The sequence below is a fragment of the Helicoverpa armigera genome, chromosome 22 (assembly GCF_030705265.1).
Source record: "Helicoverpa armigera isolate CAAS_96S chromosome 22, ASM3070526v1, whole genome shotgun sequence".
Classification (NCBI taxonomy): Eukaryota; Metazoa; Arthropoda; class Insecta; order Lepidoptera; family Noctuidae; genus Helicoverpa; species Helicoverpa armigera.
The window spans coordinates 9,549,829-9,565,722 of NC_087141.1; the positions used below are offsets into that span (position 1 = coordinate 9,549,829).

Consider the following 15,894-nt stretch of genomic DNA (forward strand, 5'->3'; position numbering starts at 1 on the left):
ACAGTGCGACTGACAACACAAATGATGATATAACTTTTATCATTCATGACCTAAATCCACAGTCCTTTACATAACAAGTCGTGATACCAAAAATCATACCCCGTGAAATCATAAAACATTTCATTCAAGAACAAAACCCCTTAACATTCCCCATCTCATTTTGTTTATGCATTCCGTCGAACTTAGCATACACAATAAAGCATCCCTCTCGCAAGCAAAGTTTTCCATCAGACGACACTTATTATCTTCTCAATATACGTACTGAACGCAAACCTGCGTTTCCATGGAAACCGAGGCAGCGCGCGCACCCAGTCCCCTCGACGCCCCGACGCCGACTGGACGCGTCGGTTCCCTTTTCCAAAATAAACATTCAATTTTCGAATCGCGATTCAAAAATACGTTGCATGGCCAGTGCGTTTTGTGTGTGGTTACAAATGAGGTTGGTACTCGCGTTTTGCTTTTGAATGTGTGTGGTGGTGCAGTGGTATGGTAGTGACAAGTGATCGGTTATGGCCGAGGACGTCAGTTGCGGGGGTGGAACGGTGAGTTAGAGCAAAGTTTTTTATTACCCAACATGTAAGCCACGAGGTTTCAGCCAAAAACATGCCTTTGAAAGGTCTCTCACGTTTTTCGCCAAAAGTTGGGATGGTAGATAAATTATTCAGGATGTAAACAAAGGGTGTTGTTTTTGTTTATAGTTCTGTGAAGTTATTTGGCCTTTGTATTAGAGTATATAATTGTAAAACTGGTCAATTGCTTTATTTCAAGAAAGACAATAGATAGAGCCAATATTAAAAATAACTCGAAGAAAAGCGTACTCTCGCGTTAAAATTGAATGTCTGAAAATCAACCACCCGTACAAAAATACATGTGTTTATACAAATTTTCAGTATCATTCTAATTTAAATGAGACCATACTCCAATCTACATCGTATATCCCATCCTTGTATCCAATTGCAAAGAAAGTTAATGTTTTTCATATGTATAATGTGGAAGACTAAAGGTTACTTACCTGAAAGTTTCAGCAAGGTAATATATCTTCGTTTATTTATCAATTTCCGCAGTTGTCAAGATGTAGCTCATAAGTCAAACGCAGATATATTGGATGGCTCATTCTAGCGTTGATAATAATACGTAACTACGTTTTTACAGGAAATTTGAGGAAAATATGCGAAGAAAAATAAATAAAAAAAAACTTGTTTGATATAATTTGATGGCTTTCTAAACCAGATATTTCTAATTTGTGTTTTTGTAATCACAAGTCATCTGCAGATCAGGCAACGGCCTTCCTTTATCAACATTACAGTCTTTTCTCAAGAAAATATGTTGGAGTCTCAGCCTCGTACTAATAAATATTTAATTAATTAATCTTTTGAGTTCCTGCTCAGGAATTATTTACCAACGTTATTCACGATACCTCATTATTATCATCATCATCATCATCATCAACCCCCGAGCGTTTTCCCAGCTATGTTGGGGTCGGCTTCCAGTCTAACAGGTTCGGCTGGGTACCAGAGTTTTACAAGGAGCGACTGCCAATCTGACCTCCTCAACCCAGTTACCCAGGCAACCCGATACCCCTTGGTTAGACTGGTGTCAGACTTACTGGCTTCTACCTTTCGAGAATTAAGTTAAATACTTAATGTAATAATCGTAAAGTATAAATAACTAGACAACCACCATGCTTAAACATACAATTACTCACTAATAATTGTATTTATGCAATTGGCATGAGATCCTTGCTGGCAGCTAGCCAGGACCGTTCCACGCTGTGTCTAGACGGAATCCCAGATTTTTAAGTACCCGACTTGTTATTGATCATCTGATAACACGCAAAAACCTTAATATCTGCCAACGAGTTAATCCGCCTTATACATGTCACCGTAAGATTACAAACATCGTTAGATTACAATCTATCTCTTGAGATTGTAAACTGTCGAATTATTGTGAACCGTAACATCTGATTGCAATTTAACGCATTATTTTTCGCTATATTATAATCTATCGATGAGAAATTGTCAAATTGTCAACTGTCCGAAAGCTCTCCCTGATTGGTCAGTCTTTTTGTAAGATCGACCAATCACGACCAGCCGTTCTGTTGACATGGAGTTCCCGAGACATGGAGTGCCCCACGGGGCACATCCCATATACATTATATGTAGGGCTATGAAAGTGGCGAGAGCTGTTTTCAGTGATATAGGTATATGTAAGTTAAACGTTTTTGCCGAGTAAATACAGATCGGCTTATTCACTCATGTGTCCTGTAAACTTATAACAAAACTTTTCTCATTATAACACTCAGATCAAAAGTTCAAAAACCTTCAATAGCTTAGCGACCACATTTTTGTCAATAGTTAACCCGACAAAGAACTCTTTAGAATAACCACCGACTTCAGAACTTGAAAACCTTTCAACCAACTAATGTTTGCACGAGGTCCATTCATGCATTTCTGAAAACTGCACTTTGGAAATTCTGTGTATGCAGGTAAAGCTTCTAAAAAGCCTTGAATATGCATGGAACTTTCAGTTACAGGAACAAATGGATTTTGTGGCTTTGTACCAAGTTTAATTTACGTACGCGCAAGTTTTACATTTAACATTCTGAATAAGTGTGCAAAAGTATATTTAGATATTGCTAGAAAATTTCTCTCTTCAAGAAATGTATACCTTGATGTGTACATAACGCACCCTGCACTGGGATAAAAAATAGTATATGTCCTTTCTTACGTCCTAGCTAGACTGTGTACTGCATTTCATTATATTCGGTTCAGTACTTCTGACAAGTATGTAAGCCAGACAGACAATTTTACTTTTTCAAGAAGGTAAATACGGTAAAGGAATTTTTGAATCAAGGAGGTACTGAAAATATTCTGTAATTAAATACAATGGTAACTGAAAAGTGTCAAAAAAATATTATCAATCTTTAATCCTTATCCAATTTGCTTTTCATTTTCCTCAATATGTAAAGAGTTCAATTCCGTTCACTATAAGAATTGAAAATCCGATTATTTATCCAACTTGTCGGATTTTCAACCTTATTTCCAAGAATGTCAGGATCACATTTGTCTTTTTCCAAAATGAGCGAGAGAAAATTCGCGATAGATCGGAATTGAACAAGAGTATTATGTTCTTATTTGTGATCTTACAAACTAAATGTCAAAGTTCTTTATTACAATCATAGTCCAAGTTTACATAAGTAAACGACAAGTTTTTAGTTCTTTCAGCGCTTTCACACTAACAGATTTTTGTTATATGTAGCTAAACCGAGCGTCTGAAAAATCTTAAGGAAAAATCGTACTAGTAGATCTCAATCGTTTCCTATAGGTAGGTACAGGCCAAACTGCCTATCCATGTTTTTCGAAAAAACCCGCGTGGAAAATTCGCTGGTGTGAAAACACTGACAAAATAGCTAGCATCAAAAGTACGTCATAATTACTTAATTAAAATTGATAAATTACTTAATTAAATTACATAATACTCTTTAGATATTTTTTAGTGCGTTACTGTTGATACACCATCAGAAAAACTAAAATTTTGAAAGAAACCGTCATCACTATGATTCCAAAACTTTAAGTCAAAAATACCAACAAACAACTTTCAGCACCCAAATAAGCTTCCTGAATAAAATGATTCGTTTGTTATCTTCTTATCAGCACTCGATAGGCAATACGTGAACTGATAGCGATTACAAATCCTTTGACAAAGATAACGCACGCACAGACAAACACGGAAATTATCGATAGTAACGGATAGTTTGAAGCTTGCAAAGCATAATTGATTTATTGTGAAAAGTTCCTGAGTGGGTTTTGGATAGTAAGAGTGAAGGGCAGAAACCTATTGAGGAATCCTGGGCTTTAAATGTTTGTAAGACCCAACCTAGGGATCGTGTGTAAGATCATTTCGGACCCTTGTAGCACTACTTAGGATAGTCGTAGGATAGAACAAGGAGTATCTATAGGCATTATTACTTACAGGAGCAGATATCCAACAAGCCTTCTGAAACACGAAGGAACTCGTGACATACATACATACATACATGACGACCTCGATGGCGCAATGGTCACTATGCCGGACTGCCGAACCAGAGGTCCCGGGTTCGATTCCTGGTTCGGTCAACAGTGTGATTAGCATGCTTGATGACCGTGGGTGTTATATGTATTTTCAATATATGTAGCTAAAACTTACCTCGGGGTAACCGACCGTGTGGGAAAAGGTGTCCGTATATATTAGTATATTATTATACACAGATAGCCACAAATCTATGGACAGGCCGTACCAAGCGTTGCTTACCATATGGATCTACCCTTGCACATGTTACTGTTTAAAACATAACTCTTCTTGATTTATCATCATCCTCCGAGCCCTTCTCCCAACTATGTAAGGGTCGGCTTCCAGTCTAACCGGATTCAGCTGAGTACCAGTGCTTTACAAGAAGCGACTGCCTATCTGACCACCTCAACCCCGTTACCCGGGCAACCCGATACCCCTTGGTTAGACTGGTGTCAGATTTACTGGCTTCTGACTACCCGTAACGACTGCCAAGGATAATAACTCTTCTTGACTATCAGGTAAAAAAAGAGTTATAAGAACGTTTGCCAATAAATATTTGTAACTACTTTAAACCTCAATCGCTAGTGTAAACTCGAGCAAAGCGCAGAAAAATTCAGGCAATCTGTTTACACAATATAGTTAGAAGTAAATAAAACGGATCCGGTTTGAAAACCGTTTATTTTAAGATTACCGGCAGACTGAGATTGTGTGTGAACAGAATCCGGTTCGTAGTAGCTGCTGCTTTTATTTAGATTTTATACAAGACTTAGTAGTTTTATAGTATTGGGGAAATGTTTTTGAAAAAAGTTTTTCTTTAAGTTGTAAGGGTGTTTGCTTATGTACCTACTGCGGTGAAGGTTACGGGTATCATATACTATGTTCCGGTAAACTTGGGATTTAATGAGCTTCTAAAAGTAATCAGGCCAAGCGCCCGAATTTATTTTTTCACTCAGGCAAGGCATGTTACCACGTTTGCTAATGGCGAATTCAGACTCGAAAGTCTAGGTTTCCAAGATATGTTTTCTTTTACGTTTACTTAGTCATTGGCAATTAGTTTTGTAGATACACTTATAAAGTACATTTAATGTAGTAAAGTTACATTAAAAAGTTACATTAGGACTTGCCTCACCTCACACTCATACCTAACTACTTTTTAAGAGGCAGGTTCTTCAACACTAATCCAGAAAGACATCTTATTTGACAATACTTACTCCATAATTCAGAAACATCATTCTATCAGCAAAACGGTTTGTTTGTCAAGCTATTACCCTAATAGTTAGCATACACGAGGAAGCCATGGCTATAGACTAAAGAGTTCCGACCTCTTTACACGTAATCACTTCGATAGTTCTCTATGGTAGTCATTGGTATTGTCTACGGTATTATTATTGAATGAGGTTTGTTTGAATGAGTTGCGTTATTGGGGAACCCTTGTGTGATTGATATTTGAATTTAATTTAGAATGAGATTTCGTCAGAGCTACGAGGGAATGTAAAAGGGAGCCCTTTCCGGGCCAAAAATTAGTCTATCTCGCGTCAAATTTCATGTCAATAGGCTCAGCTATTTTGGAGTGAAAGCGAAAGAAACCAACTTACTTTTTTTTAACCTATTGTACGCATACAGTCATCCATTAAAACTTACTTTTTTAAATAAAACTTATGGGGTTAAATTTATGGGGTAAGTAAGTGTACCTATAGCTGGCTCCTTCACTTAGGGCTACCATAACATGCCTTTTAATAATAACAATTTCAGTACTAAAATGACCTTCAGCCATATACTTTGGTTTATTACATCAATAAAGACATTATTCTGTAAGTACGTAGTAAAACTCACATATAACAGTAAGGGGAGGGGGAGGGATCGAAGATTACTCAAACTTCAGCTATCAATACAATCTTAACATTGTTGCTGAAAGTTGGAAACGTAAAAAGTTTTTGGGGGTTTTATGGTATAAACTGTTGTTAATCACCAGCCATTAAATAAATTGGTATCACCATCTCTTTAAACGAGTTCAATTAAATATGTAATTATAAATGAACGTAGCAAAACATTCATTTGCTTAAATTGAAGTATCCAGAGAGTCATACCAGCCATATTAAGCGGTATTTGGTTGCCTAGGTAACTGGGTTGAGGAGATCAGATAAGCAGCCGCTCCATTAAAACACTGGTCCTTAACTGCATTCCGGTAGACTAGAAACTAATCCCATCTAAGCTATTTCCATTCTACAAAAGAGTCTCCTAATTGTCTCATGCATTTAAAGATCTTGTAGCCAGAAGCCAGAATCACAACTTATGATGAAGCCTCCTAACCAAGTCTCGATAACGGCAGTGGCTGTTCTCATACAGGACATCAGCCCGTTGTACAGGACATATTATGATGATGATGTCCTCCCAGCCGATTATCGGCTATGGCGGCTGTTCTCATTTAAAGAGATCAGCCAATTGCGCTGGACATATTATAGTGCACAAGCATTTGCGCAGACACAGGTGCACTCCCTATTCCTTCACTCTCATAACCCGATGGGACGGCAATCCGACACGACCGGAGAGAGATCAGGCGCAGGACCGACATTTACGTGCTCTCCGATGCACGGGTGTATCAATCACCAAATTCCAGGCTCCGGGCTGCTTTGTGAAAGTCTTCTAAAACCCACAAAGCGATTTCGGCCCGACTCGGGAATCGAACCCCAGACCTCGTGCTCAGCAGCCGCACTTGCGACAGCTAGACCAACGAGGCAGTTAGGACATATTATAGTCTACACCCAACTAAGTAACTAACTTTCTCCTTCTACAAAAGAGTCTCCTAATCCCATCCCTATCCCAAATTGCTCCTCACCCATTAACCATCTTTACGACCTATCTACCTTCCTCACAATACACTCCAGTTTAAGTAATTGCAAGCTATAACAGTGTTGCTCACATTCGCTCCAGAACCTTCCGAGGATAATAAACGGGATATATGGACAGTAAAGATAAAGAAAATGGAAGGTTTACGCCTATCTTTGCTCGTACGTCTTAGTATTGGGGATGTATTGACGAATTTTTTTGGGATGTGATGGATTTTTTTGGGGTGTAAAGGAAGACTAGAGTTTTATTTTTATGTTTTTGGTATTTTTAGTATATAGTATTTTATTTTATTTAAATATTCGTCAAAATTACGCATTGAAAGTGGAATAAAATTATATCAGTTCAGTTGCTTGCCCACTTCTGTTGATTTATTCAGGAAAAAAAACCGAAAAGTCTGAAAATTATTTGACCACATTTTCAAATCCACGAAAAACATTTTTGTTAGTTAATTGCTATGTTTCGTATATACCATATTATTTTTCTCTAGCTATTTACCTACTTCTGCTGCTGACTAGGCCCCATAGATTTCCAAAAGAACGGGTTAGAAGCAGCCTGCATCCAGCGTCTACCCGCAACCTTTGTCAGAACATCAGACCAACTCGTTACCAGATTTGTCATTACCGTAAAACGACACTCCTTGGTAAGACCTAACTCTGACCAAAAACATCTGAAAATCGATATACCACATGACTGGCATTTGACCCCCACAATCCAATTATTAGTGGCTGCTAATAAGGTTAGTTACAACCTCTGATAATGTAAAGCATAATAAGTCACTTAGGTTGTGTATTTCATTAGTTAATTTTTCATTCGGAATAAATAGTGCTTGGGTACTTAAATAAATACCTAGTTAACTAGTATCGTGTTTGAAGGTACATATTTGCCATGAAATCAAAAGAGTAGGTAGGTACGTTACTTAGTAAAATGAGCTATGTCTATCTTTTATATATGATACTACTTTGTTGAAATATGGGTGATTTTCTAATATTTAAAACCCGTTTTTTACCTCAATTCCACCCAATTTCCGAGGTAACTACTTCCCGCAGCAGCAAAAAATGTAGCCTATCTCTTGGGCTATAAGTAGACTATTCTGTGCACCAAATCTTCTTTGTGTACGGAATCCTTCAAATATAAGCTAAAATTAAGTAAGTTACATCGTCTATTACCGATGACTATCACACTAAAATCTTTGAACACTATGAACCGACGACCATTACACTATGAACACCTACCAATTTATAGTTTTTCCCAAAACTACTAGCACCACTACACACCTTATCAAAGACGAGTCACCGATCTATTTCCAGTCCTCAACGACACACGCTTAACCTTTGAACTACGTATTGAGCTCAGTATGTTGACTTGTTATTGAATATTCATGGCTAACTGTCGAAACACGTCGCTTTTCATTTAATACACGCGTGAAGTGTTTTCTATATCGTGTCACAGTATTTTCCTTTGGTAGTTGTTAATTTATTTCTTGTTGCTGTTTCAGTCTGTTTTAGATTTCTATGGTACTACCATTCATCTCCCAACTATGTTGGGGTCGGCTTCCAGTCTAACCGGATGCACCTGAGTATCACAGTTTTACAAGGAGTGACTGTTTGTCAGACCTTCTTAACTCAGTTACCCGGGAAACTCAATACTCCTAGGTAAAACTACTACTATTCATTTTCATAATACTGATTATTTTACAAGGCCCGATCAAAATGTTTGCAGTTAGCGGGGCTTTACCTACAACTTTTTATCCGGATGCGGGAAAATAATTCATTCCCCAGTATGAACAGTTTTACGTTGAAAGGCAGGTTAGACAGCTAGTATTATCTAACAATAGTATCTCAACTAGAACTACTATAGTATCTCATACTCAGTTCCTAAACAACGCTTTGAACGTCTAAATATAGCCCACTCTTATTGTGAGTACTGATTTAGACTATCAAGGCTGAAGGGTTATTTTGGAACTTCTTGCCTAATATACCTATGTATAGTATAAGATCGATATAAAACTTAACTCTATGTATAGACGAGGCGTTCCTATGTACGAGTAGACGGTAATGCGTACTTTTGACACGTGAGCTCAACTTTTTTATGTCGTTCCTAAACGCGTTTATTGGAATGCCTAGTTTGTATGAAGTTTTGTATTTCATTACCCTTTCTTGAAAGAATTTCTAACCTTAATACATGTTTTATATAAATGCAACTTAAAACTAATACACACGAAGTGTCGGCATCGTGTAACGCTGCATGGTGTCGTGAAATGATTAAGACTAAGACCCGGACCATATTTAATCAGGAATATATGGTAATATGATTGTCTTTTTATCTCCTCTTAAAGTACAAATGCTGAACCTTGTATTTCGTAGATTTAAATCTGAAAGGATAGCGACAAAGGAGAGATTAAATCTGTTTATATATTTAATTAATTCAGGCTACTACAAAAAAGGACATTATACTTTACACAAAAGACAAAATTATTCATGTCTTTACATTTCTGAGTATTTAATTTGCATGTCATTATTATAATTTCGTCTGTATGTGTAATTAATTTAAATCAGTTTCTAGGAATTCGTTACTTGCCTTTGTAGGCTGCATCTCTTTGTAATTAATTTCTGGAATATTCTACTTAGATTATTAGGTTTAAGATGCCATGTGTTAGCTAATTAGGAGTCTGTCAAGACATATTAGGAGGCGGATGAATGGCTTGTGTTATGAATGCTCATTGTTAATAATCTGCATTGAGCTATTAGTATTGAGAATGCATCGTGATTAATTCCTGCTATGCATAGTTATGTGAGTATCTTTCTGTCTGTTAATTTATGTTTATCAATGGTAAGGTAAATGATTGATTTATCCCTGGTTTCGAACCAAAACTATACCGCAATCTGCTAAATTAAAAAAATAGGGTATAATTTTACTTATATTTTAGGAGAAAAACTACCATCCGCCAGGAAACTGAATGCTCTCTGATACGTAGGTAAATAAATATACCTACCATAATCATATTAAGAGACAAGTAACACTACTCAAATTAATAACCACCAACTGCCATCTGAATTTAATCAGAAGCTCCAATATTACATCTCGACACAGATTCCAGTACCAAATCAACTTGGTCAACATAGCCTTTACAAGCCATCAATAAAACATGGTTTTCTAACTAAAACGGGGTGGGGTGAAACTGAAAGGCGGGGCGAAACTGAAAGGTGGGGCGACACTGAAAGGGGGTGAAACTAAAACTGGGGTTGAATGGAGGTTGAGTTTTAATTGAAACGTGTGAACCGTGATCCGGGTTGCCAAGGTGTAAGTAATGAAAAGTTTATTTGTGATCGGCTGTCCTGTTGCCATCCTACGGTTTGAAAGGTAAGCTTCCACTAGGGAGCTTCTTTTAGGGGTTGTTTTTTTAAGTTGGAGTGAAAAACCTTATATCGTTTTCTCTCAGATTATATTATTAATTAATATGCGTATATAAGAGAATACCTATAGGCCAGTTTACTATTAATTAGGAAATCTTATTATTTTCCTATCGGTTTTATATTTATTTGATTGATATGTTGTTGCGATTCAGATTCTTAACATAGCATATAAAATACATATATGCTCTTGTAATGATATTACACATTATATTCCATCATTACCCATTATTTAATCTGAACAAATCTTTCTCACAACATTAACACCACTTACACCACGACAAACATCGTAATAAATCACCCACATTTCCCGATTACTGACACTCCAAGCCAAATCAAGAAAAGAAAGTATTTGATCCAAAAATACTCGAACAATGACCATCGGAGGCTCGGCCGGTTCGTTTTAGCGAGCTTGGACACCAATCAATTTGTGTGATTTATCGCTTCCTGGGGCCTCCGCCCACTGACACGTAACAGGTCACTGTTTGTTACAGGAGTTAAAGTTGCGATGGTGGTTTTAAGGTGATTTTTAGGAAATTAGGTATAGATGAGTAGGTAAAGTGGTACTATTGAAAATGAAACCATTTATAAGAGATATTTTTAAAATTAAAAATAGTTTTAAAGGAAATCATTAATAAACCTACATTATATGCTATACAAATGAGTTAATTATATAGATAGACACGTAAATATATAAAAACTACAAAAAATATTTCAGTGTTCGATAGCCCTTTAACAGAAGGACCTATAGTCTACTTTTGTTTGTGTGTATGAGACGTGAAACCGCTGATAAAAGCTAGTAAATGCAATAAACAAAAGAATAATATCTAAGAGGCATTCTTCCTTTAGTCGCCTAACCAAATGTAAGCTAATAGACGTACATACATACCTACATACGTTCTCAAAGACCAAAAATCTATTCGTATATAAATAAAGCCAGTAGCACAGTATATCTAAAACATATACCTATGGTCTTACTACAAAAACTTAAACATGTGTCAAACACTTGTCTAAAAAAAGTGTGGCCGCAAAATGGACCTTATTTCAACGCCATATTATATTTATAATTTTATATATTTTTATTATATTTTTTTAGACAAGTGCTAAACTGACGTCTAAAAGTTTTTGTGGAAAGACGGTTATTAGTTTAACATGTCAGTGTCTTTTTAGAAGCATCGCGGTAGTTTGGGCGCCATTTGCAAAGACAAATGTGTCGTCTATCGATCTACTGTTACTAGCCGGTGCTGGTAAAAATATCCTTTACTACCTTGGTTTTATGGATTTTAGTTGAAAATGGTCAATATTTTAGTAGTTGGAATGTTTTGAAATTTAAATTGTATTTGAAAATTGACCGTTTTCCTTTTAAAGTAAAGTACAGCAGTTTATAAGTAACTTTGGCCAATTCAAATTCCAAAACTAACTTTTCTCTAGTTTCACCAGCGTCCTGGACAACTACTTCCGGCACCCTTATAAAAATGTGGTCACATAATATAAATCCTAATTAAAAAGAAAAAATATAAAAATTAAATAAAAATAACAAATTGTTTAAGGTAAATTCTTTTTTTATTTTAATATCTTCTCAACAACTGATTTTACCTTTTAACTGTTAAGAAAAAGAAACTTCAAAATATAAAAACAAAAGCTAGTTCAAAGTTCGCGTTTTACAGTAAAAACAAACTGAAAATCTCAGCAAATATAGAGATGGCATTTCAAATTCAAATTCACAGCTTTCCTTTCGCCTGTTGAATTCAAAGTGCACTATACCTTTCATTTTATTATACTAGCGACCTGCCCCGGCTTCGCACGTGTATAGATATGTATATAGGTACCTATTACAAAGCTAAAGAGTTTGTTTGTTTGAGCTGATGTCAGTAACTTTTTTCAGTGTTAGATAGCCCATTTATAGAAGAATTATACATGGTACTTTTTAACCGCGCTCGTGGGCGACCCACAGGACATGGTTGGAACCGCGGGTGGAAGCTAGTTATGTACTAAAACCATTTCATAAAAAACTTGGACCTATTATTGATAAATCTCCAACTAATGGTGGAAACTGCATGATAATCATTTCATAATTTCCGTATCTTTTTGATTTTATCGCGAACAGAGACAGAAGTGTCAGTACTTTGGATTAAAATGCAGTGATTCGATGTTTCAAAATTTCTCCTCTTTGGTGGAGTCTAGGCCTATCTCTTTCGAACGAACCCGTAGGGCGTAGCAAGTCAGCTACAAACCGATAGCATAGATTTAACTACAAGCCATACTATAACCAACTACCTTATAATTATATTTTTTTCTCCTTAAACTTGTAAATTACTCTATATATGTATATCGTACTATATGGTAACCAACTTATATTATGTAGGTAACTTGAACATAACGCGCTATGTTTTCATCTCCAAATATTACACGAGCGCCATATTTGATTCGCATTCAGGCGACGCGCGTCGTCCGTTGAATTTGAAAATATTCTTGTGTTGGAGTCACTGTGTCTATATTTGAAGGCACGACGTGTTTTATGACTTGTAAGGCACAGGATTATTGGTAACTTGAATTTATTCATTGCATAGTAGCCACATATTATTTTTTTAATCTATACTATCTAAAGTAAAGAAGAAACTTTTTTGTTTGTTTGTTTGTACCCAAAAAACTCCGAAACTACGAAACCAATTAGAAAAATTCTTTCACTGTTGGGAAGCTACACTCGTTTCAAGTAACATAGCCAATATTTTATCCCCGTATGGGCAGTAGTAGGATGCGGGTGAAAAGAGAAATCCAGATCCAGAAAATAATGTTAGGTTTAGATTATAATTATGTATTTTAATAGATATTTTTTACTTTACCTTGTAGCTACTACCATTTGTAACCTATGCTTTTTGGCCTAATGCAAATAAATCTCTGCAAAATTCAAAACTGCAGCAACCAAACTTAGTGCAACAATTTGCATTTTCCTAACTAGATTTTGTGCAGCCCAATTTAAGATGATTAGTGGCCCTCCATAAGTGGAGGTTTTGTGCAAACATTGCTCAGCTGGCTAATGATCACACGGGGCCTTGGCACGTTGCCTAGTAGACGATATATCATGCCATTCACCCCCTACTGGGGCCGGATATAAATTACACCAGTTTTCACTTTAAACTTCTGTTTGTTCTCTAAAGAATTGGTTATTATTTTATTTTTATAAGTAATAACGAAACTCCCATTTATTTGTCTCAAGTTGTTTTAGAATGTCACTGCTGCAAATGTGTGTCCAAATTACTCTGTGTCTATTAGGTATAGCTTTCTTGGTAAGAGAAACTTTGAACATGAGTGAATATAATTATCAGATAATAGTGTTTATGTGGTAATAATTAAACTCTGTTTTGAGAGAAGACTTGTGTGCTATATACCTAATAGAAGTAAGTGTCAAAGCAATTATTCAACTCACAAAAATTCTCACTTCTTAATGTTAATAACGTACCTAGGTGCATTCTTGATATTATTTTTAAACGATCCGAAATTAAATCGACTTTTAACCAAGCGAGCGTACAAAAAATCATTATCTACAAAAAGGTTGTATATGAAAATACTTTGCTACAAGTTGAAACTAGGTCAGGCTGAAAATATTAATGCCCGTTCCAGCATCTGTGAATTTTATTAAAAAATAAACTTTCCTGATTGTAATTGAGAAACAATTTTGTTGCTGGATTTTCTGAAAGCCGCCATGACAGGGCTGTCAAATATTTTCGATAAAATTATGTGACGTAAAAGTCAGAACTTGTAAGTCTGACAACCGGTCTAACCAAGGGTTATTGGGTTGCCCGGGTAACTGGGTTGAGAAGGTCAGATAGGCAGTTGCTCCTTGAAAATCACTGCTATTCAGCAGCATAAGGTTAGACTGGAAGCCGACCTCAACATAGTTGGGAAAAGGCTAGGCAGGTGATGATATGTGACGTAACAGTCTGACTAAAGTGATTGCTATTTGCTATTATCGTTAGGTAAACATGAGCAAGTCTTCCAGGGATTGAAGATGGAAACTTTGAGTTAAAAAAAAACAGGTTTCTTAGTACTTACTTTAGCTTAATTGACATAAATGTTAATAAGCAACAAGGTATAATAAATATTTATAGTCCGACGTTATACAAACAGGGCAATTTTCTCACTACACGCCGATGTTTCTAGAATGTGTGAGAAACTTTATTCACCGGAGATTTGAACTGATTTCAGCTTGCACGCCGCTGAAATAAATTTTATTTAGTTCATAACTTCTTTATAAAATGTTACAAGATCTTGAAGTTGTATGTATGATGATCACGGTGAATTGATTGTGCTGTGCTTAATTTTTCAATGAAAATAAATAAAATTCCAAAGTGCATGCAAATTATTGTAGGAAAAGGGTATGTAATTATGTAAGAACTACTGAACCATATATCTACCTACTATGTTCTGTTCTAATGTATTACAAAAAATATATAATGGTAGAAGGAGGATGAATGATTGTACCTGCGTACAGTACAAAGGTTTAGTACATCAGACCGACTAAAATCTTAGATTGGAATAAAAATTTTCTTTAAAACAAGTATCAACCGTCGGGCCAACTGTCAGCTGACTGTTTAGACTACAGTGTGCGGATACTCTTACCCAATCATCTGACTAGGAAGAGTTCTATACAAAAACAACTTACTTTAACTACCAGTCCATGTCTCAAATTACTCATAAGTCAAAAAACCAAAAGTGCCATCAGTTCGTGGCATCGCTACAGATTGGGGCGGCGTCACAGCGAGCCGCGCTAACAATCGATATGTCGCGCTATTCCCAGCTATATTGTGAGCTCGCGTCACATTCAGTTATCAACAATTAGTTCTAGTGGTTCGGGTTTCAGGTGTTTTTCAATTTGTGGAAAAGGATTTAATTCTAAACTGGTGTTTTTCAACTGTGGTTTGAAAAAGTTGTATTTCTATTTAGGTTAAAAAAGTTAGCTATAGTTATGTGTTTTTTTTATGTGGAAAAGTCATTTTCTTCCCGCAGTTTCACTATATCACTGAAAAAGTAGGGTTAGGCAGAGATATCTACCTATTCTTAACCAAAAATCCTATACACATACCCCAAAAATTTTAAACTTAAAGTGCCATCAGTCCACTCCAAGCTAAATAATTCAGCGTGGCATCGCTACAGCTTGGGGCCGCGTCACAGCGAGCCGCGCTAACAATCGATATGTCGCGCTATTCCCAGCTATATAGTGAGCTCGCGTCACATTCAGTTATCAACAATTAGTTCTAGTGGTTCGGTGTTCAGGTGTTTTTCAATTTGGGGAAAGGATTGGATTCTAAACTGGTGTTTTGGGGTTCCGTACCCCAAGAGTAAAACGGGACCCTATTGTTTTCGCTCCTCTGTCCGTACGTCCGTCCGCCCGTCTGTCACCAGGCTGTATCTTATGAGCCGTGATAGTTAGAGAGTTGAAATTTTCACTGATGATGCATTTCTGTTGCCGCTATAACAACAAATACTGCAAAATAGAATACAATAAATATTTTGGGGGTTCCCATACAGCAAACGTTATTTTTTTGCTCATTTTCTAAATAATGGTACGGAACCCTTCGTGTGCGAG

General features: G+C 36.4%; 2 protein-coding genes across 3 annotated transcripts in view; one reads left to right on the plus strand and one right to left on the minus strand.

Annotated features, from left to right (window-relative positions):
- LOC110378686 (2-methoxy-6-polyprenyl-1,4-benzoquinol methylase, mitochondrial) overlaps positions 1-15,894 on the minus strand; it is a 381,156-nt gene that overhangs the window by 116,162 nt on the left and 249,100 nt on the right. The window lies entirely within an intron of this gene.
- LOC110378676 (calcium/calmodulin-dependent protein kinase kinase 2) overlaps positions 319-15,894 on the plus strand; it is a 222,477-nt gene continuing 206,901 nt past the window's right edge. For both annotated transcript variants that reach the window (XM_064040381.1, XM_064040382.1), the window contains exon 1: positions 319-542. In XM_064040381.1, the coding sequence (XP_063896451.1) occupies positions 510-542 (33 nt within the window). In that variant the 5' untranslated portion in view covers positions 319-509. The remainder of the gene's footprint in view (positions 543-15,894) is intronic.